Below are 22,977 nucleotides of genomic sequence, written 5' to 3'. Positions count from 1 at the left end.
TCTCCATCCCTGGAGATTTTGGAAATACTCAGTGGAGATGTTGAGCAACTTGGACTAATTTTGACATCAGCCCTGCTTTGAGTAGGAGGTTGCACTACATGACCTCAGAAAGTCCCTTTCAACCTACGTTATGCTGTGAAATATTCCATAACAAGATGTCATAAAATATTTTCATTAAATACCAAATCAATCAGTTATTTTGATTTCTAGATCACAGCTGAAAACTGACAAAGCATCAACAGAAAAATCATTAAAAAAACCTTCGATGCTGGCGAGGTACTACTTTTCAACACAAGCTGAGCTCTACACCTACTCAGTTGGTAAAGCACCAACTCTTCTCTGGGCTGTAGATCCCTACCCCTGAACTAACAGAGCCTGGTGTCCTACAAATACACATTTCTAGTCTCAGGAGTAGCAATAAATCCATCTGTGAAACTGGGGCATGTCGTGTCTCCTCAGGGAGTCTGATTTCTCACATGTGACCCAATATAATCCCTTCCCCAGCGGAGCAGCACACAGGATCTCTTCACTCGAGCAAAACACCTATTTTTGTGAAACCTGCAGAATAACTTTCCATCTTTAAGACTTTTACCATCTGTCAGATTTGATGGAAGGCAGGCAACAGGTACTAGAATCCTATGCAGGGGTATGGGAGATGGGCAGATGCAGCCACAGACACACACGGTGAACATACAAGCCTTATTTCCTTAATAAAGCATGCTTCTAAGAAAACCCATAAGTTATCTCTGTCCCATGGGATGGATCATGCTGTGCTAGAAAAATGTGTATTTCCTCATAAAATGCAAGTGTCCACGAGCTGCACTCTTCAGCTAAGGCAGCATCCCATTGCTCTGGGCTGAGAGCACAAGTTCTGCCTCGTATCCTCCATCAACCTGGAAGGCAGCTCTGACACGAGCCAGGGGCTCCTGCCCGTCCCTGCTCTCAGCTTGCGGGGGCCACTGTCTGTCCATCCCCGGGGAGAGCAGGAAAAGCAGCTCCAGCTTCTCCTCTGGGCTCCCACGGCAGGTTAGGTAAGTGCCAGAAGCTTGAGTGACTGGAGGGAAGTGCTTCCATCTGCCTTCCCCCAGAGGGAAGAAGCTGATAACCAGCCACCAATTACACTCCCTAATTCCCTCCTCTGATCCTTGCACTGGGGCGGGTTGGCTGAGTTGTATCAGCTCCCTGCTGTCTTTATCACACAGACAGAACACGTTAATTAGCAGGAATTGACACGCAGACCCAACCTGTGCTCCCTAAAGCTCACACAAACAGGGCACGGACCCGGCACTGGCTCCGTGGTTAAAGGCTCTGTGTCTCTCTGGAGCAAGGCAAGAGTTAACAGAGCAAACACGAACGGCCCTTCCTGAGCAGCCACCCCAGGCACCGTGCTGACCCCCACACAGGATGCAAAATCCACCTTTTTATGTAACTCAAAAGAAAACTATTATGCAACCATCAATTCCATTCAAATTTCATGCTTTAATATCAATATCTATGCCTTGCAGATTGTTCTATTCCTGATTTCTTTCTGCTTTTAGTTTCTTTATTAATATGCTTCTCTTCATTTGAATTATTGATGCTCTAAAAGTAGGGCAGTTCCATGAAACAGTAGAGAGAAGTGTAACTTTAAAGAATCTACTGCCAAATGTTTGAAGTATTCTTTTCAGTATTACTTCAACATTTAACTATTGACTACCTAAACTTCTAATATCACTCTTTCACAGCACATCCACAACACAAAGCTCTCTTTGTAACATGGCAAATTTAGAGCAAGAAATCCAAAATTTGAGCTTGCCAATTATTTTCTTCCAACTGCACTCATGTGCATTCAACTGCTTATTTATAGGCAGTTATTTGCAGCACTGATATTACTTCACATTCATAGAAGCTTGATGACAAAAAAAGCTTCCAAAAGCTAGGATAAAAATGAGAACATCCCTATCACATTCAATTCACCATTTCTTTTCAAAATGATTATTTGTTTTTCACTATCAAATTGTCATTCCTGCCAAATTACCACTGACCAACTGGAGGAAGAACAAGTCACGCTGGAAATGTAAAGCTCAGCTCTATCATGTTTTTATTGCTGTTCCAGTATGTTTGAAGCACAGCTTGTTAACAGGCTGCTTTAAAACAATACTACTGCTAATAATAAAACCAAGCCCACATAAGGAGAGAAAGAAACAACCCCAACAACCTTTCCCAATTTGTTGTGTCTGAAAGGTGTTTCTGAAACTCTCAGACCTGGTCTAAAAGTGCATTCCATCTAACTCTGATGTTGATAACATCCTATCAGTGAGTGAAAGGAAAAGTCACTTAAAGAACTTTGCCCCAATGCCCCTCAAAAGAACCAACAATTCTTAAGTGAAAGCAGAGAGGAAGAAGACAACACAACATTTACATATATTTGGATAAATTAAGTCAGAGTAACAAACATGACTGTGTGACTAAGTAATTGCTCAAAGAATGTCCTGCAGTCCTAGGAAGTGCTGAGGATTTTGGCTCAAACTTTGCTCTGTGTTCAGCCCTTAGTTTCACACACAGAATGACCAAAACAAAAAGGGGTTAGAAAGGGGCTCTGACAGGGATCCACCTCCTACCACTTCACCCTCTGCAACAGAAGGCAAAAGGCTGTGTCACAGGCTGAAGGGTTCTGGCAGAGTTGAACTGGAGGACATTAGGATGGGTTTGGCCTGATAATGTGTCTTTTCTGCTTACCAAGCTGAGAAAGTGCAACCACAACACAGCAGAAAACACACTGCTCTGCTGAGTTTATTTTTACTCAAAATCTGATTATGTAAAAAAATGACTGCACTAAGGAAAATAGTCAAATGCCTTTAAGGGTTTTCAGATCCAGATGAGAGAACATTCACGTACAGTCTCTTCAGCCAACATCTTCCTCTATTTCCTGTACTGGTATTTTATGGTGTGATCAATATTTCTCAAACATTATTCTCTCTGCTGCAAAATCAAAATGGAAGACTGACCATAACAGCACTATCCTAAGAAAACTTCATTTGCCCTTTTACTCATATAATCAAAAGCATTTTATTGTTTTCAAATCCCTAATCCAATAATGTAGAAACATAAGAATTAGGATAAAAACGAGAAAGAGAGTGAAGGATTTGAACAGTCAAGAGACACTCGTTTGCCATGTCACAGCCTTATGCACAGTGCACTTGTAAGTAACCATCATCTCCGAGGAGCTCCACATGAGCTGTGGGTCTAAAGCAAAACCATCAGGGCCTGCTCTGCTTTCCTTTATTAAAGTGTACAAATTTAAATGGATTTTGCAGTTGCAGGAAACATCTCCATCTGCACACTCACAGCTTGCCCTCTACCCCACCCCCTGAGGGAGAGGCTTCTGCAGATCCTCACTGCATTAGCAAGCAGAGCAAAACACGGAGCACAGAGCAGTGAAGTGCACAGCCTGCCCGGCTGGGACTGAGGGCAATCACATCTCATTGCAGGCACCAGCACACGGCACAGCTGCCATGGCACTGCTGCAAGTGCATCCAACACTGTCCTCATCAAGTACACGCTATAAACCGAGACTTTGTTCCCTGTCACTTCACACCCAAGGCACAAGAGCAATAACCAAGAGCACAAAATACATAATGTGGCATTTTATGCTAATAATTCTATAGCAGAAAACACAGGAGCCAAGTGTGTATTTCAACTGAACTGGAGATTTGGAAATTTTGATAGTGATTTTGTACTGCATTCACAGCAGACACAAAATATCAAAAGAAGTTTTCAAATAAAGACCAACCTTTTGGATTTGGAGTGGAGACAGTTTCAGTGTAGAAGTTTACCACACATGAATTGGAGGGGCAGAATCTGCTCACTGGCACAGAGATGCCAAAAAAGGGCATCAACGGCCATCGTGCTGCTTCTTGCAGTCCCTCATCTCTGGTGAAACATTTTAGCTTTTCACTTTGTTTGTGAAACACAGTGTTTAACACGCCTTGGAAGTGAACTGGCCGGTCCCAGCACACACCTCGGCAATGCTATTCCCCAGGACCTTCAAAAACCTGACTGTGAGTGCAAGCCAGTGCAGCCACTACTGAGATTATCTGCACTCATTTCCTTACCCTGGTTCAGATGATAAAATAACCATAATAAAGTACAGCCTGTACCAGAAGCTACATCAACAAGTTTTGGACTAGATATATTGCTGTGATTTCTAACACTGAAACAATAACAAGGATATTTTTACACTGTAAACGGGATTTCTGATTTACATTGTGAAGGTTCTTCTCACAGCAAAAAAAAGTGAAGGCCACAACACAAAACTGAGAGACAGGCTCATCTCCCAGCTAAACTCAGGCCTAGATGAAAGCTCCCTCCCTGAAACACACAATGACTTCATCGTGACAGGCCAGCACAATTCACTGACTATGTGCAAAAACCTACAGCTATAAAAATCTGTAGCGCACAGCTGAAGGCTGTGAGGTGTCCTCCCTGAGAAATGCGCTGCTTTACAAAAGATTCCTCATCAGAGAGAGAAATTAATGCTGCTAAAGCTGTCATGAAGTCACAGCCTGTAAGTTGCTTTTAGTACTTCGGGTCAAAAACCATACCGAAGAAACAGAGGCGGTGTTGCAAGAAAGTTGATAAAACCGCAACAAAAAAGAGTTTTTCATCTGCATCCCTTAAGTTATTTCAGGACTACAGGGTTTTTTTTAACTAATAGAAGACAGAATATGAAATCTTAAGTAAGGCCACTGAGCACGCCAGGTTAACAACCCAGTCATTAGATACACAGATCACACAGCATCACCCAGCTCACTGAGGCTGCTAAAAAAATCCATCTCACACTCTTAATCCAGTTAGTTCACGGTTTTTGTAGCTCGTTCACGGCGCTCCGTAAGACCGATGTTACTCACAGCAAACGTACACGATCGCTTTTCAGCGAGTCTCAGACTAAGTCTTTATAATGCAACAGAATTTAGAGCTAGGACAGCTGAAGAGAACTTTCACCTGCACACGTTAACGCAGGCACTAGCCCGGCCAGCTCTGCAGCACAGCCAGCACGTCCTGAGCAAAGTCAGGCAGCGGCAGCAACTCCTGCGCTCACATTCACCTTTTTTATCCCCCACGACCTCGGGCTGCTGCAGCCAGGTGAGCCCTCGCAGGGCACGGAAGGGACGCGGGGCTGCCAGCAGCATTTACCACCTTCCCCCCTTCCTGAACGTCTGCAATCGCACTACGGAGACGGAGGAAATAACGAGAGCGACCAACTCCACAGGCACAAGATTTAAATAAACGCAGGAGCGAAACGAAACGAGGCGCTGAGCTGCACCCACCGACGGAGGGATGGGGGGTGCAGGGAGGGACAGGAAAGAAGGGTGATGCCGGAGAGACAACCCCGGGAACCCGGAGGGGGAGGCAGAGCTGAGGAGAGCGAGACGGAGCTGCTCCCCCTCCCCGAGGGCAAGGGCGGGCCGGGCCCGCGGCCGGGCAGGGCGGCGGGAAGGAGGGAGGGAAGGGAGGAGGGAGTTGTCCGGGGCAAGGGCGCTGCCCCGGCGGCCGCACTCACCACACCATGCCGTAGGCCCCCTCGCCGATGTAGGAGAGGTTGGTGTAGCGCGGCCCCACGTCGAACACTTGTCCCCGCACCATCTCCGGGCCGCCGGCGCTGACGGAGCCGCCCGCAGCCCCTGCCCCCGACACCGCCGCCATGTTGTCCGTGCCGGGAACCGCGGTGCCTGCGTGCGGGGGGGCGGAGGCGGGCGAGGAGGGGGGCGAGGAGGAGGATGCGGGAGGGAGGAGAGAGGAGAAGGAGGGGAAGGAGGAGGGAGGAAGAGGCGCCGCCCGCTCCGGCCGCTCCGCCGGTCTCGGCCCGTCGGCCCCGTCAGCGCCGAACCCGCCGCGGCCGCTCTGAGGAGGCGCCGCCGGCCGCGCGCGCGCGCACCGCCCGGCCCGGGAGCTGGAGGGGGGGAAGCGGGGGGGGCGAGGGCGCGCGCGCAGGGAGCGGCGCGGGGCGGGGCCGCGCGCGGCAGGGGGCGGGGCCAGGGGCGGGGCCGGGGACTGCGGTAACCGCAGCCGCTGGGGAGGGGGCGCGGCGGCCGTGGGTCACGTGGGGCGCGCGGCGGGTCACGTGGCCGCGCGGCGCCATTAGAGGCGTCAGGTGACGGGCGGGAAATGGAGCCGGGCCCGGCCCCAGCGCCCTCAGTGCCCCGCCGGTCCCAGGGCTCGGGCACCGCGATAAGGGCGCGTTCATCTGTGACACTCCCCGACTTCAGCGCACAGCTTTACAAACTCTTTTTAGCATGTTGTTTTTACATGTAATTACGGTTTCCTATTTGCTGCTTCCCGTGTAAATGTAAATAAACTTTGTAGGGGAGGTGAAATCTCAGCTGAAGGTTTGTCACGGTTTGAGCGCTGCTTGCAACAGTGCCGTACCTCCTCTGTTTCTCTGCAAGGCAGAGTTTTCCTAAAATAGCTTTTCCTTGTTTGTAGGAGTCTGTGCACAAGGATCTTAACTCCACTTCTGCCTTTTTTCCTGCAGTTCTCTAATGACCCTGGCAAAAAGTACTAACCCCTGGTTACTGCTGACATTTTCACTGCCACCGTCTCTGCTGCTTCTCACCTGTCCCTGCCTGGAGGCTGTCCCCAGCCACGTCCCTGACAATGTCTTGCTTCTCCCCGAGGTCATTTCTGGCATCCCACCTTCTTCTGGCCCTTCCTGCTTCCTCTGCCACGGCCGAACCCTCTCAGTGTCCCGGAGCCGCTTCCAGCGCTGCGATCCCCTCGTTCCCTCCCCGGCTCCCTCCCAGCTCTGCCCAGGCTGCGGAGGGCTGTCCCGGCTCTGGCTGCACCCCCAGGTGTCCCCGAGGCTCCGGGTGCCACCCAGCCCGGGTGATGGAGGGAAAGCTGTCAGGGATGAGCCCCAAAATCTAACAAACTCCCCTCTATTTAACAGGCATTCAACTCTTCAGCTCGTGCTTTTGTGTATTTGAGTGGGATAATGCTTCTGATGTATTAATTTTTATGTGTGTATAATGGTTTTTGTTTCATGATGCGTTCTGCACTTCAGAAACACAGCGTTATTCTCAGAAATTTCAGTCAGCAGTAAATGTAAGTGTTTAAATTTTCTAAAGCCAAGTAAAGTATTATTTTAAAGGTTGTCTAAATGAAAATTTGCTTACAGTTCTGATTACATACATAAATAAATCTGTCATCAGCAAATGCAAAACAAATTATTATGGAGAATGTAGCTTAAACACAGCCTGTCATATCAAAGTTAATTAAAAACTGGTGTGTATCTAGATTATTTTCTACCTTCACTGGGATGCGTCTGATCAAAAAGGAAACCGACCAGGCAGGCCAGGAAATTGTGGAAGGACTGTCAGCTCCTTTGAGCACTGTGTTCAAATATATGTCTAATCCAATTAAGCCCAAATAAGTGGTCAGAGGCTGTGGCATGCTCTCCCAACAACTCCTCCCGTGGCAGAACTCAGTGCAGTATTTCAGTGAAGCTCCGCAGTTGCTGAGATAAGCAGAGCAGATGGGAGTGGTATCAACCAGTTTTCAGCCTACTTAAACACACTGCCAGTACCTGCACTTAATGTTGGGTCTTTTGCCTTAACAAGGTGACATTAAAGGCTCAATTCTGGAAAGCACATAAATGTGTTTTGAGAAAATTATGAGTTCCATGATCAAAATAAAGGGCTGTGTTGGGGGAGAAGAGGTGATACTAAAAATTATACCAAGTAATGAAAAGCAGAAGGAAAAAACGTTTTTATTTCAACCAAATCAAAGCAGTGCTGAGAAGAGTTTGTGTAAGCAGAAACAGGAATATTAAGGAAAATCTAAGCCATAAGCTATGTCAGTGTAAATACGTCATGGTTTGGACTGTCTCCATCTTCAGTCAAGTTCAGGAGTCACATGAATGAGTTCATCCTACAATCAGGATCTAGAAATTCCCTGCACTGTTGCTCGTTTCTGCTTTAACTGTTAATTCTTGTTCTGTAAATTGGTCTCTTGAAAAGGGAACATTGTACCCCAAGGCCCCTGGGATCAGCAGTGCCGGGTCAGGCCGAGGACAAACAGCATGGAACTGCCCTATGGTGCCCCTCCATAGTGGGGGTGGGAGGCATCTCAGATCTTTGTGCTAATTTAAAACTGAAGCCACATCTCCTAAAATCATCATAATTATACCGGTTGTGTGATTTGCGTGGGACATTGCAGCCATGGCTTTCCTGTAGCTGCTGTACCAGTATGTCAGCATGAACCTGAACCTCCCATCATCCCAACCAGGCACAGGCATTAGGTACAAACAGTTTTACCAGAATTGTTTCAAAAGACCTCAAGCCTTTGTGCGGGGGTGATGAGAGAGAGAAATAAGACATGTTAAAATGTTTTATAAAGATATATTTTAACTTGTAAGGCACTCAGGAACCATGGTGATGGTTCCTGAAATTGCTTAAATATGAGCTCTGATCCACAGAGAACTATCCTAAGATTCAGAAAGAGCATCAGCTGGTAATAACTTGTAGTCAGTACCTACCTGGGCTTGACTGAACAGGTGACACACATCAGAAATCCCTTGAGACTGATCTTCATGTGAATGTTGACCACTGCTTTGGCAGCGTAAAGTGACCTTAATAAAAAGGAGGCTTTTGCTGTAAGCTTGCACTGCTGGGAGGTTAAAAACAATCTCTCATCCAAATGGCTGGGCACTTGGTGCCAGAACAAATTTACTTTTCCCCCCAGTATTTCCTTTTTTCCACATTCTGATGGACTTTGCATGGAGCTCACTGTGGCTTAGACACCATGGAGTTAAGATGAGAAAACAGATTGCTGTGGTTGTTCTGTGCATGCCAAGGGGAGCACAGAAGATTATTAATTGCAGAATGATTCTGACAGTAACAGCCTTGATCCTGCACTGGGTATCATTCTGTCACTGTCAGAACCTGTCACTGTTGTAGGAGATGTCTTGTATTATCCATCATGTTCTGGTTGGTTTTGCTGTTCACAAATATGGTTTGAAAACACAGTTGCAATTTCAAGTCATTTTTATGTTCCTTAGTTTTAAACAAGTAGTTTACAATCATACTCTAAATATTTTTAAAGGGATCCATTTTACAGCAACCTTAAAAGCTTACCATATAAATCTAGCTATTTTAATTAATATACTGACATTTTGTTGCTGTCTATATAAAATTAAGTTGCCTTTATTTTTCAACTGCAGTAGTAGCAGTATTCAGGCACTGTCCTGCAGTTCAGTAATGGAAATTTCCCAGCCTCAAAGCACACTCTGTCTCAGTCAGCTGCAATAAAACTCTGAGTGATTTCAATATTGTTGTGTGCCTTACTTGTCCTCGGTTATCTGGAGCTTGTATCTTTTGAAAACCAGCAACTCCTCATGAGCTTGCTTCATCTTGCCCAAGACTTAAAATTCAGTAAACAAGCTGGGGATGATAAGAGAATTGAATCACCAGATAAAAAGTTAATTTACAGGACTGACAAAATGAAACATACACATATTAACTATTTACACAGCATATTACAGCAACTTGTGAGTCTTCACTGAGGTCCTGCTTTCATGACCCCTGTTTTCTTGTGCTGAAGCCTTATACACTGGAAGGCTATTAAGTTCTTACAGGAAGATTTAGCTAGTACATAATATCAGTCTCTTGATCTCTGCATTTCTGGTATCACTGATTGCTAAGAAAATAAAATAAAAAGGAGACAAAATTATTACATAACCTCAGGAGTCTAATAATTTACAAATACTAGAACATGCAGTGTGTTTCCCCCACACTTATTCTTGGTTCAGCTGTAGGCAGGACAAGTGATGCCTCCAGCAGAGGCAGAAGTCAAAGCATGTAGAAACAGGATTATTAGGATTTTATGTTGTCCAAATATTGCATTTTTAATGCTTTTTGCTCATAGCTAAAAATGTAGGGAACTTTTGTAATGCAGAGAGTGGCTGATGTGAGGACAGAGGAAAAAGGGTGATGCAAGAATGAATAAAAGAGAATATGGGGGGGGGGAAGAATGTAAATTAAAAGTAAAATGAACAGGTAGTGGGACTGAGCTGTGAGAATAGAAGGGTCCTGGTTGGAGGGGTGATATCCAGACCCCACTGCATCTGGCTGTGTGCAAGTGAGGCCCCTGGCAGACACCCAAGTCTATTCATGGAGAACCAGTTTGGGGAATGATGCCAGGCCTTCTAAAAAGAGGTCACCAGGACCTGCTTTCCCTGACGTGGGTGCCTGCTGCGGTGACGTTGATCACAAACGTGGCTGATGACTCTGATGGCACATGGACACGTCCTGCTTGTCTGCTGGCATTAGATGTAATCTAAACCATGGGCAGTGGCTGAGCAGAAACAAGTGATAGGGGACAGCACACTAATGGCATTCTGAGATTTTCACCAGGGTTGAACATGCAGCATTAAAGGCTGTACATCCCATGACAAGTGCGTGGCAGCCTTCAGGAGCAAGCTGGAGGCTGTAGCACAGCAATTCTGCATGAAGGCTCCACATACAAACTGTCACACTGGGCTTTCCTGGGCATGTGGCAAGGAAACAGGATTCCCTCTTTTCTGCTGAGTAGGTCCCGACCTTGCTGACATGGAGCTGCAGAAGAGGCAGCTCCAGGTTTATGGCTGCAGGGAAGTCTGCATCTTTGCTGTCTTCACCTATGCTGCTGGAGGGAGAACAGATATCAGTCTCCTTTCCTTGAACTTTTTGTTCAATCCACTGATCTGACAGCCTAAAGGGTCTTTACTGCTTATTTTTAATAGATTTTGTATAAATTATAGACATCAGTTTCTACAGTCCAAAACTGATGAATCATCATTTTAAAAAACTAAAAAATTCTTTTACAGTTTTGCATATCTACAGCAGATAAAAGAGAGATTTCCTAAAGGAAGTGGTGTCACCATATTTTGAGAAAAAGAGCCAAGCTGTTGGAATCTGTGTTGCATTATGGGGTAATGCAATACCTCTGAGCACTTCCTGTTTATCATGAGAGATATAGTTTTCACCACATCATAAAACTTGCAAGCATTTGTTAATAAACACTCCTAGAGAAAAAATAATATCCAAATATACAACCCCTGTGGCATCTGTCATTATAAACAAAAGAAGGTTTTATTATATATATTGGAGGACAATTTGTGCAAAAGCAGCAGATTTTGAGGGTCCCATCCAGCTCTTGCTGAAGGCCATGTCATATCTCTCATTAGGTTATTGCACCCAGCACATGATTCTTCTTATGTGTAAACAGCAAGAGGTTTGAATGAGCAAGTGTAATTTTCACTATCATCATTCGTCATTTTTTAAACAATGTGGGGGTACAGAGAACAAACATCTGCAGAATGGCAGGAGAGAGTCTTGTATGAAAATGGCAAAAGTAAGATTTGCTTTTAACAACAATAATCTGCCAGTGCTGAGGTACCTAATCAAATACACAAACTGTGCAGATGTTCAGAGTGGTGCTGTCTTGCTGTGTGGCCTAACTTGTCATCTTTGTTCCTTCAATAAATTCTTCTGGATAAATTAACCTAGCTGGGAAAGGAAGACCTGGGGAGCAGAAGGGTGCAGATTTTTCAACACCAGCAACCTCGATGGCACAATTTGCACCCCCAGCAGATAAAATCTTTGGCAAGGAAATGCAAATTATTGTGACAGATTCAGGATGTTCTTGTGATCTGGCTGGGACTTGGTTTGCAGCTGACAGACCCACGGGGTGGGGGCTGGGGAGGGAATTCAAGGTTTCTGCCAGTTCCAAGGGGAAGCATTTTGATAGGCAACTGTACAACAGCAACGCTGTACAGTCAGACACACGACAGGCTGGTGCCTCTTACAGCTTCACCACTGTTAAATTCCCTTAAAGTTCAAAGCAAACTACAAGGCTTATCTGTTTGTTCAAGATGGGAACATCTGAACTGCAGTTTCATGTGGTAAAATCCTGCTGCATGGAAATGCAAGATGGGCAATGACTGTGTACAATTCTTGCTTCTTTAAATGGCTATAGCATTTAAAACTGCCACACAGACTGTTATCAGTTAGACAAGAGCAAATACTGAACATCAGAAAGATGTTCCCTCCAGCTACCAGCAGTAGATGTAGCAAAATTGAATAATTAAGACATTTGTAGCTTTTAGATTTTGAAAGTTTTAACAATGGGAAAATGATCTGGCTCACATTATCTTTGTCTTACCTGACATATGGTGGTTATTATTGCAGATACACAGAGCCTCATGATAAGAGATGCCTTTTATAAGTCCAATACATCCACTGTAATCAGGCACTGCATTTATCTTACTGCATAACCAAGTCTCTGGGTTTTGTACAAGTGACACAAAATTGTTGTGAGGATATATCAGTGTCCTGAATATCAACTAACTTTTCAATATGATGTCTCATTTCCAACTGACATTAACATCCCAACTGAATCCCTGTCCTGGAAATCCTGAGAGAAAGACAATAAAGGCTGCTTAAAAAAACCAAAAACAAACAATTATAAACAAAGACCCCAAACAAGAAAGAACATTATTCTTTTAGAAAGATGTGGCAAAATATCTGTAGGATGATGCTCTGCATCCAATTTTCCAAGTGCCATTAGTGGTGGCAGGATAAGGTTAAGTGCTCAGGCTCTGCCAGCAGCACGTGTGGGGGAGCAGACAGCAGATGTGCAGCCACTTAGCCTGTGCCTTGTGCACCAGACCATGGTATGGAAATGCACGTGGATATTTAATTGCTATTCAACTACAAGTTGCTTGGATTTATGAGTCTGGGAAGTGCAGATGCTGCAGTGAGGAATGAGTGTTTATTAGCACAGTAGCTGTGCTGGCCTCTCCTGCAGAGAGGCAAAGTGCCCCCATCTAGAGAAAATGGATTAAAAGGGGGCAGTGCACCACTCTTGTGTCCCATTTACCTTTGTGAAGTGCAGCTGGAAAAATGCCAATATATGGATACATTTCCATCATGAACTCTAAACAGATTTTACTGCTGCTTATCACAGACAATAAAAATGCAGCAGCTCTCCTCTTATCAAAACCCAATTTAGAGAAATGTATGGCTAAACAAGGGACATAAGCACCTTCAGGGGCAGCTACATGGATACATGAGAATAAACCCTTTAAGAGCCAGATTAGGAAGATGGGACCATTACCTGTACTCAAGCATTTTCCAGTGGTTGTTGCAGTAACCTTCTGTGGTTACTCTGCATGTGTCCCCTTTCCTTTGTGGTTCCTCTTGCACTACACTGTTCCCCATGCCAGCATCCTGCTGGGCTGCTGCAGTCCCACTCAACCCTCTCTCTGCCCCAGGGGCTGGTGCTGCTGGCTGACCTTCCTTCACCTCCCTGCTCAGGCGTGTTCATCCTGTGCCCTTCTGAGGGAAGCCCCACCTAGGAGGTAAAGTGAGGGGTTAAACATCAGCTAGGAGCAAGGCACCCCCCAAAACACCCCAAATGTGCAGCAAAATTCTGATGTTCATGCTTCTTGCACTCATTGCAGTGTCAATTCTCACAGTGTCCAATTCTTCTCCTTTTCTGGGCTGGTATATTTTTTACTGAATTCATTTTCTTGCAGTTTACTGAGCTGCATGAGCTCATTAAAGAGTCAGACAAGCACCAGACCTACACAAAGAAAGCAGCATGACTGGAAGCAGAAGCATCATTTTGATACCAGCAGTCCTTTAGATTTGGCTCAGCTGCCAGGTGATATCACTCCCTAAGGCTAGTTTCAGCTCTAAAATCAGGAGGTTTGACTGCACTGCTGAGAAGCCTTCAGACACTTCTCTTGCCTTTGCCATCCTTTGCTGCACTTTTCTCTCCTTTTGAAAAATGCAGGAAAAAGCAATCATGAGGGCAGTTTTGTAAAGGCTTCCTTAACCACCTCCTTTCTGCTTGTCCTCTGCCTCTCCTGTTCCTGCCATTTATGCTTCCCAAAGTCTCCCAGCTGTAATTCTCTGTGCTCCTGGTGACATTGTCCTACCTCTCACGAGCAGCCAGGATCAGGAGAACCTTTCCACCAGAAATTTTCCCTTGCAAACTGCACAAGCAAGACAGACAAACCCAGTCCTCCTTTCTCAGGACAAGTGTTCAAAAAAAAAGGTATTACACAATCCCCAAGACATGCACATTACTCACCAAAACAATCCTGGGAATCCTATTTGTGCCTCTCCTTTCTCTGCAGTGGTACCAGTGCCCTGAAGGCAGGACCCAGTAGCAGGACTGTATAAACCCAAAGCCTGCAACGGAGGGCACTGCTTTGTGCAATGATCAGCAGCCCTACTGTGAAGGACAGAAGTATCTTGCTGTGTTTGTTTTGTGATGTGTTCTGCTAATTTATACTGCTGGATTAATAAAAATAACAAGATAGAAGCTTCCAAATGGAATCCATTGCTAACTGTCCTTCATAGCTCTATTCTTGTTCCACACACATTAGGAAGTGCACATTATCTGGTAAATCAAGATATTAGAAACAAATAAATGCCTTTATATTGTAAGGGGGGGGGGAAGCCTTTCTCGAAATACTGTAGAAACAGTCACATCCTCTATTTCTGCCTTTTATAAAAGGCAGGCTGTGTCTTATTATCATCAAGGAAGAAGTAAACAAATGTAATTTAATCAGTTCTGTCTTTCGTTGATTTGCATCAGCAAGAATAAAAGACAAAGGCAGAATGGAAAACAGCAGCTTTGTGCTAAAAGTTTCAATGCACAAAATACTTCTTTCTCCAGCTGTCAAACATTAAAAAACACTCTGCATACCAGTAATAATAAAAGTGTCAAACAATTGACCACAATGGGAATCACAATGCTTCATTAAAAGCTCTAAAGCAGAGTAGAAAAGGTTCCAGACATTTGCTAAACAGAACTAAATGCTCAGATACTTTCAAAAAGTGTCAGAAGATGCTTTCATCTAGTCTAGTCATGCAGATAAATATCTCCTTGCTTATTCCAGCCCAGTCTCCAAGCTCCTGCTGTTTCAGCAGTAACAGCTGCATGTGCCACTTGCTGTCCTGAGCCTGAGGCAGCTCTGGTGCACCACAAGAGGTTAATGTCCTCTCCAGTGATGAGGTTCCATTGCATGTGGCATTGCAGGGATTTAATCAGTAATTTTGTATTTACATACATAATTATGTATTATTTGAGAGCCTAACCTATTTGTTCAGCTGACAGGCGATGTTGTGATAAGGAATTTCAGCAGACAGGATATTTATAGATCCTTTATCTCTATGTACAATCAGAGCTAAAACATCAAACAATACCCCGAATGAAGGGTTGTTCCAGTTCAGCTTTACCCCATTGTTGCTTTTCCTTTTTTTTTCCTCCCTCTGTCTAGTTAGTACCTAAAACTTGGCAGTGAGGGAAAAAAGGGAATGTGACTCACACTGACAACTTCATTTGCTGTAAGAGACCTCAGTAATTGCTCTAACCCACTTGCAGGAAAGCTACCCCTCCTCTTTCTCTCCTTCTCCACCCTTGGACAGACAGAGGCCACGCTTGTAACAGGAGCAGCAGGCTGCTCCCAGAGGCCAGGCTATCATTTAAGGAGTAACCGGGCCTTCCTTTTCACTTTTCTTCTTCTGCATTTCAAGTTAAGCCCTCACAAGAATTTAGAGCAGCTTCAGCTTAAGGGGCATCTTCTCACCACGGCTTTTTCAAAAACCCAGTAATAAGCAGGGTTTGCAAAAGGCTCACAGCTCAAACACAGCAGGGGTGAGGTGGCTGCTCCCACAACATGCAGGGCTTGGCAGCCAGGACAGCAGCTCCAGGATAAAGCTGCCGAGGAGTCAAACAATTGTGGCCTTTTCCTTTCCTTGTGGGATGGGGGCAGGGAATGGTAAATAGAAACAGAAGAATCAGCACAGTGCCATGTAGCACTCTACCAAAATATATTTTCATTTTTACTTACATAATCAACATGAGAGCACATTCGTAGTGAGGTGGCGGAACAGATGGCAAAGCCTTCATTTTCAGCAAGACGTTAATTAACAACAACTCGGGTTTCTGTGAGAGAGAGGGTTTGTTCTGCTCTAGCAGGGTTGAGATGGGTGCTTACTACATAAAGCCAAACTCGCTTTCCCCACACAGAATTGTGATTTCTTTTTTCCATTACATCCCTGTTACTTTTCCAGGATACTCTCCGTAACACAGCAACATCCCAAATGCAAAAAAACCATCACAAGTTTGGGTCCTACCAGTAGCTTTGGATTCTCCTTGCAAATACTTCTGAATGCTCTGTGGACATATAAATATAGAGAGGAAAGGGAAGAAGAGCCTTGAGTAAGAGAGTTGTGTGCAACTTACACTGCAGGTGAGGCTTGTGTTATGTGCAGCAGCTTTCACAGAGATACGATTGAAGCTAAAGCTTCTTAGATGCTCTGCATGAGTTCTCTCTCCTCTTTCCTCTGTTCCACAAACTTGGACTTCACATCTTCAGCACACTGATGCAGCTGTCCCAAGGGGGACTGAAGCAGAAAGTAGCTATGAAAGATATTTATTCAAACCACAGGCAGAGAATACATCACCCAGACACAATGAATAGGGAAATGGTACACGAAGCCGAAAAGTCTGGCCTCTATTTTTCATCTGATAAGCTGTCTGGACAGCCAGGCACACTGAACAGCCCACAGATATCCAGCTCTTCCCTGCCTGTGCTGCCAGGTGATAGGAGGTTGCTTTTTACTGCTTTACATTCAGCATCAGTGGCTCTCCTGAGTCACACCCAAGTCCTGCAGAGGCCTGTGGGCCACATTCCTCCGGGGATTAAATCCATCCCAGCAGGAGAGAGGAAAGAGATGCAGGCCAAAAGGGATGGGCAAGCAGTGGGGAGGGAGGAGTTGAGGGGAGCAGGGAAGGAGGTAGCAATAGGGAACATCCAAATTAAGGCAGGCAGGAGCTGGAGGGCAGTACTGCAGAAAAGGCAGAGGGGAAGCAGTCATCCATTATGTAAAACAGGGCAACAGGGCATCTGGATTGATCTGCTGTGGAGCTTGGAAATGAAGCCATTATTCCCACGTCTCAGCACTCATCCCTGTGCTGCCAGCAAATCTCTAACACCTGACAAGAAGTGTCTCTGCCCATTCTAGTGACATGCACATCTAGAAAGGTTACTGTTCCATTACTCCCACTTCCTCTGTACAGGCAGTAGATGGCTGTGGGTCTGTGCTGCAAGCTGAAAATCACACCCTACTCATTACCCAGAGGGACTGAACAATATTTTTGCAATTATTATTTTCTCCAGTGTGTGTTAAAAACATAGTTGGGATAACTATGACATGGAAAAACTACATTACAAGAATACTGCAGTTATCAAGTCTAACCAAAAATGAGTATGTGGTTGAACTAAGAGTGTCTATTCCACCTTTCAGCACTTTAAATCAAAATTTCAGGTAGGCTCCTGTGCCTATTGCTCTCAACAACAAGAATACACATCCTAACATTGTTATGCTGAGCACAACCAACCTGCAGAATTGCACAAGAGTTTGGCCTCCACCAGTTCATGTTGTGTTAAACCAGAAGTGGGCCACAGAGAATATCTTGCATACATCAGATGGCAGAGATTCTTTGCAGGATGATTTTCAGGAAAAGTGCCAGATATCACTGAAACTGTGCTTAGGAGGTGCAAAGTAAAAGAAAGAAAAGAACACCAAAATTGTATTCTGCTTAGCCTGTCCTCCTCTTGCAGGGGGGTTAAGAGAGAGATGTGAGAATCAGCAGAACTACTTCTGTACTTACAGCTGATTTTTTTGGAGAAGAGTGATGAAAAATCCTTCGCAGATATTACCTTTAAAAAAATATTATCAGCATAACAAGAAGTTAGCTCTTCAATCAAAACCAAAAAGAGAAGCAACCAACAGATGCACAGACAAGCACTGACTTCAGTGGAGCTGCAAGGCTGAATTTGGCTCCAATTCTGTGAAGTACTTTCAAAGCAGGAACATACTGCATACAAATGAGCATTAAATAATTTGCATCATTAAGAGAGCTCTGAGCAGCTCATCTGGACTTTGAGAAAAGCTAAAGCAAATGTAGATTGTTTGAATACCATTAGGGACAGTCATTAATGAGCACTTAGGCATCTACAGTATTGACACAGTGACCCATCCTCCTTCCCAGGTTATTTTCTGTATTGATTTTTTTATTGTGTATTTTCTTACACATGAGCTTTAGAGTGTGACAAAGCTCAGCAGTTCATGTAGGAACACCCCTTAAAGCACTATACAATTACATTTTTTGTACAGTGCATCTTTTAATTTTGGTTTTAGAGAAACATGGCCCTGTCTGTTTGGTGTAGATACCATAGACAGTTTCAACATCAATGTGTATCAAAGAAACAAAGGCAAATAGTTAAATGGATTCATCCAGAGTGACACAGAAGGAGCTGTGTAACAGAAAGAGCCTAAAGGCTCTGGATGCCTGGTTTCCAGGCTGAAGCATTTCACTCAATCAGCTCCAAGCAGAGCTGCTGTAGCACTGGGATAAACTGTAGCCTCATACCATATCTCAAATGCTGTGAAACATGTGGGACAGTGCAGGGATAGTGCAGAAGAGATCAGGTGAAGAACACAAATTCTGCAAAGAACTGAAGGCACTCAGGTGCCAGAGCTGCAGGAGTTGAGAAGTGATGGAATACTGAGAGCTAAATATGTGCAGCAAAGTGCAAAGGGGGAGGCAGGGGCAGGCACCAACCTACAGGCAGTCGAAGGGGAGCTGGAAGGAATCTTTAATGAAGGCAGAAATCATTCTGGGTGACTCAGAATATTGGTATTCACCAAGAGAATTGAGAACGGGCAAAAATAAATAAAGCTGAAAGCAAAACCCAAAGGCCAAATCCCTCTCAATAGCCAGAACACTGATATAATCTGAGCAACCAAACAACAGGTCCTTGTGAAAACCCCTCTCCAGCTACTTCCTGCACACCAGCCTCTCTCCCAGGCTGGGGAGGGCTGCAGGCAGCTCCCACTGCCCAGCCTGGGAGCTTTGCAGGCTGCTCTTGTGCTGACACCTTTTTTTCTGCAAAATGCAGCCCTGGTGGTCCTCCCTCCACACCCCCAGCCCTTGGCTTTCCTGTGACATCTCAACTAGCGCATTGTGTAACCTCACAAACTTCCCTGAGCAGCTCTGTGTGGCTTTCATTAGCTGCCAGCTTTTGTACATGACACAGGCACACACATCAGTCCCTGACAGACCCAAAGGCACAGTAGTTTTATTTATGGGTGGGTTTAATGCTAGCCAGCTTCAAGATCTTGCTGCCATCAGCCAAAAATGTCTGCAGGCAGCATTTAACTAAAACTTCAAGCTCTATAAGTCTTACAGTGAAGACTGGAAACCAGGCTAGTTTCAGTTTTATATTTTATACAAGTGTGATAACTTGTGTTCTTTCCTTTTCTTCATTTTAAACTTTTCATTGAAGAGTAGTCAAAGAAGTTACAGTTCTATATTTTGGAGCTGAGATCAGTAAGACTGAAGAACAGGAAAGACTTCCTGACAGTGAGGTCTATTAGTCAATGGAGCAGTCTCCCAAAGGAGATGCTGGGAGCACAAGAAGTGCTTTAGCAGAGCTAAAGGCAGCATTAAGTGCTCCAAGTGCTGCAGGCAGCTGCAGAGGATTGCCATGAGACACAGCAAGGACTCCTGCCATTAGTCTGCTAATGCACATCCTGGCCTGGCCAACTGCTAGTGGGAATACTCACTGACTTAAAAGGTCATTAACAAGAAAATATTAGAAGACAATTTTCTAATGTCAGGGGCAGCCTCTGCAATGTGTCTTCCATTACAAAAGGTGATTATTAGTAGGGGGAAGAAACAAACAGTTTTTGTTAGTATTTGTATTATGGCTCATTCATTAGGTCTTCCTTAAACCACCTAAAAGTAAAAACCACTAAATTGCTCAGATCCCCTTCGTGTCTAACTCGCCCTGCAGAAAACAGTCCTTCTCCATCTCTTGCTAGTATTACCAAGGAAATAAAGTACAAACTACCAATTACAAAGGTTTAAGACTGGCAACACAGATCTAGAATCTCTTTACCTTAAAAAGCAAACAAAACTAAGACAATTGAAATGCTACAATTCAGGTAAAACCCAGCCTTATAAACTTTTCCATGAGAAAGAACATAATTGGTGAGGGAAGGAAGATTAAACTATTTTCCAAAGGTTTTAGTGTCAGTACAAAATCCAGCACTTGAAATGCTTTCCTTACAATTTTCTGGTATCACTCTCTGTGCAGCAGGAACCTTGTCTCAGTGGTTTAGCTGGTAACTTTCAAACACCTTGTATTTAGACTTTCAATGTAACCTTAGTACAGGCTGTCTGGAATTTGATACTCACTTTAGTGTCCTGATCCATCAGGACACTAAAAATTGTACAGGCAACCAGCCCATGGTCTATAGTAAGAGTAAGGCCTGTCCACGTATAAGTTGATATTTCTATCACTCTGAAGAGATGGAAATCCTTTGGAGGGAGGACAGAGAGAGGGACAGGATTACTGTTTGGTTTTAAGAGCACACTCACCAGTGCAACACCAAAGCCTGCCTGCACTGTTGAATTTGACTTTCATCTCAATGGCAACATTTCTGTTCTTCAGAAAAATATGGGGTAGAAAGAGGGCAGAGTCATCTCAGCAGCTGATCCATTCTCCCATCTCCAAGTCCATCATGGTGGGGTTCAACAGCTGTGCTCCAGGGAGCCTTCTGCCAGCCAGCACTAAGGAGGGGACACTACCTGCAAAGACCAATGACCTTGTGCCAGTTAAGCCTGTCAGGGAAAACTCTTGACGTGCCTCCACACTCAGCCCATGCTGGTCATTCCAGCTGCTGGAACAGTTGTGTGGAATTAGCTGCATCAACAGAAAACAATGGGGTAAAATATCTGTTGTCAGTGGCCTAACTCGTGTTACCTGTGCTTGTCTGTAACCCAACAATTAGATCCATCGTTAGCAGCTTGGCTTAATTATAACTTAGAACTTCTCCAAGCATAGACTTTGCTCAAGATTTTAAATGACTATAATTAATTAGGCAGAAAGCCTGAAGTGTCTTCTCATCCATTGTTAGAATTATTTTTCCTTTCCCCACATTGACACCAGAATGTGGTTTCATAAAGGAACTGGGCTGTCGATTTGAAGATTAAAAAAGAGGCATCTCTTTGTAGAGAAACACCTTTTATATCCTATATAAAGAGAAAGAGGGCTTCAGAATTTTTTAATCTTGACTAAGAGATGCCAAAAGGAGTATCATACTAACCTACACTTGTTTAGTCCCAGTCCTTATAGGAAAGATTTATTTCTTGCCTCTCATTTAAAAAGCTTTTTGCACCCTCCCCAAATTTCTTCTGTTATCAGAGATCTGGTATCAGGCAGCTGGGCCCCAGCCTGAACCAACTGCTTGGATCTTAATCAGTACAAAGCAAGCCACAGAATTACCGCCAGAAAAATGGCAACTTCTTAAAGGACACAGGGGAGGATGGAAGGTGTCATCATGCAAAGAAACGCTTCCCCCTCGGCTTTCCAGTGCCCACCCCAGACGAAGACGTGAAGGGCCGGGCAGCACTCGCAGAGGGCTCTCTGGTGCAGATTGCGGCTCCCGCGTTCTCTCCCGGCTCTCTGGTTCGCTGCGGCCGGAGGAAGGCGGGAGCCCTCTAGGGGCGGCACACGGAGCCCTGGAGGGATCCGGGCACCTGCTGAGCCATTCCCCTCTCCCTGCCGAGCCCCTCCTGCCTTCCCCGGGCACAGGAGCGCTGTCCTGGCTCCTGCAAGGGCTCAGCACCTGAAGGTCTACACAGAAAATCAGGCTGGGCACGAGGAAGTCCCAGACTTTTTCCTGGCAGTGCTTACCCTACAGCCCGGAATATGATGTGGGAAGTCTCTTCTCTGTGGTTGGTTCAATCCTCTCAGGGAAAACACAACATCACCAAAGTGCAGACTGCAGTTCTGGAGCTAGCCTGGCTTACCACAGCATAGCTGGAATTTTTTCTTCTAGGCTATGCAAAAAGGACTTGGTTTTGCCTTACTGTGTGCCTCAAGCATACTGTGAACTCTCATAGAAAGTGAGCAGGTTTATCTTTGTCAAGGCTTGTTCAAAATAGTCCTTTCCAAGAGCTACTTCTATTTGAAGGCTAGGTAACAGCTGCAGCATTTAAACATTTAAATATTTTCTCATTCTAATGAGAACTTAAGATCCTTTCCAAACAGCTCAACATAACAACATGAGAACATGGCAAACTCAAATTTCAAAACATTTTGACTCCAGTAAAAAAAAAAAAAAAAACAAAACCAAACAACACCCAAAACAAAACACAAGCATCAAAAAGCATCTAACCAGATATTAAGAATTTACTGTAGTGCAACAAATAACAGATTTTGTTAGTGATCCAAACCAGAAGAGTGCAAGAACAGCTTAACACTTTGAAAAAAACCCACCAAGGTTGTTTTTTTTTTTTATATAAGAGATATTGACCATAAAAGTCCTGCAGTTACATGAGCAAAACTACAGTATTGGTTTGGTGAAACAGGTAAATACCCATTACAGTCTCTACATGTAATTTACAAACAACTTTCTGCATGACATATTCAAGGTTATGCTTGATTTCTTAAAAAAAATAATTAGAGACAATAAGATGAAAGCCTGTAATCTACATTAGTGCTACTTGAATAGCAAACTTGATCTAGATGCAGAAAATGTTTTATCTATCCCTCACCAAATGGCAGAGATGTGAAGTCTGCATTACTAGGAGAACCCATATTTCTTAAAGTTCTCCCAGTCTCTGAAGAAGTACTTCTGCTCACTCCATTTCCCAGGTGGAAAGGACAGGCATTTCCAGGCTGTTGGCAGAGCCTTGGTTTTGGCTGGGATAGAGTTAATTTTCTTCCTAGTAGCTGGTACGGTGCTGTAGTTTAGATTCAGTGTGAGAATAATGTTGATAACACACTGATGCTCTAAGTTGTTGCTAAGCAGTTCTTACTCTAAATCAAGGACATCTCAGTTTTCCAGGCTCTGCCAGTGAGGAGGT

At 44.5% G+C, this 22,977-nt stretch overlaps 1 protein-coding gene across 1 annotated transcript in view; it reads right to left on the bottom strand.

The window, feature by feature from the left end:
- Positions 1 to 5,807, bottom strand: part of MAPK1 (mitogen-activated protein kinase 1) — a 38,082-nt gene extending 32,275 nt beyond the window's left edge. The window contains exon 1 of the mRNA XM_058816728.1: positions 5,543 to 5,807. Coding sequence (XP_058672711.1) covers positions 5,543 to 5,685 — 143 coding nt within the window. The 5' untranslated portion in view covers positions 5,686 to 5,807. The remainder of the gene's footprint in view (positions 1 to 5,542) is intronic.
- Positions 5,808 to 22,977: the final 17,170 nt, after the last annotated feature.

This window comes from Ammospiza caudacuta, chromosome 18 (genome assembly GCF_027887145.1).
Source record: "Ammospiza caudacuta isolate bAmmCau1 chromosome 18, bAmmCau1.pri, whole genome shotgun sequence".
In the NCBI taxonomy this organism is placed as follows: domain Eukaryota; kingdom Metazoa; phylum Chordata; class Aves; order Passeriformes; family Passerellidae; genus Ammospiza; species Ammospiza caudacuta.
The sequence above is the reverse complement of the archived record's forward strand: the minus strand, read 5'-3'. Positions and strand labels throughout refer to the sequence as shown.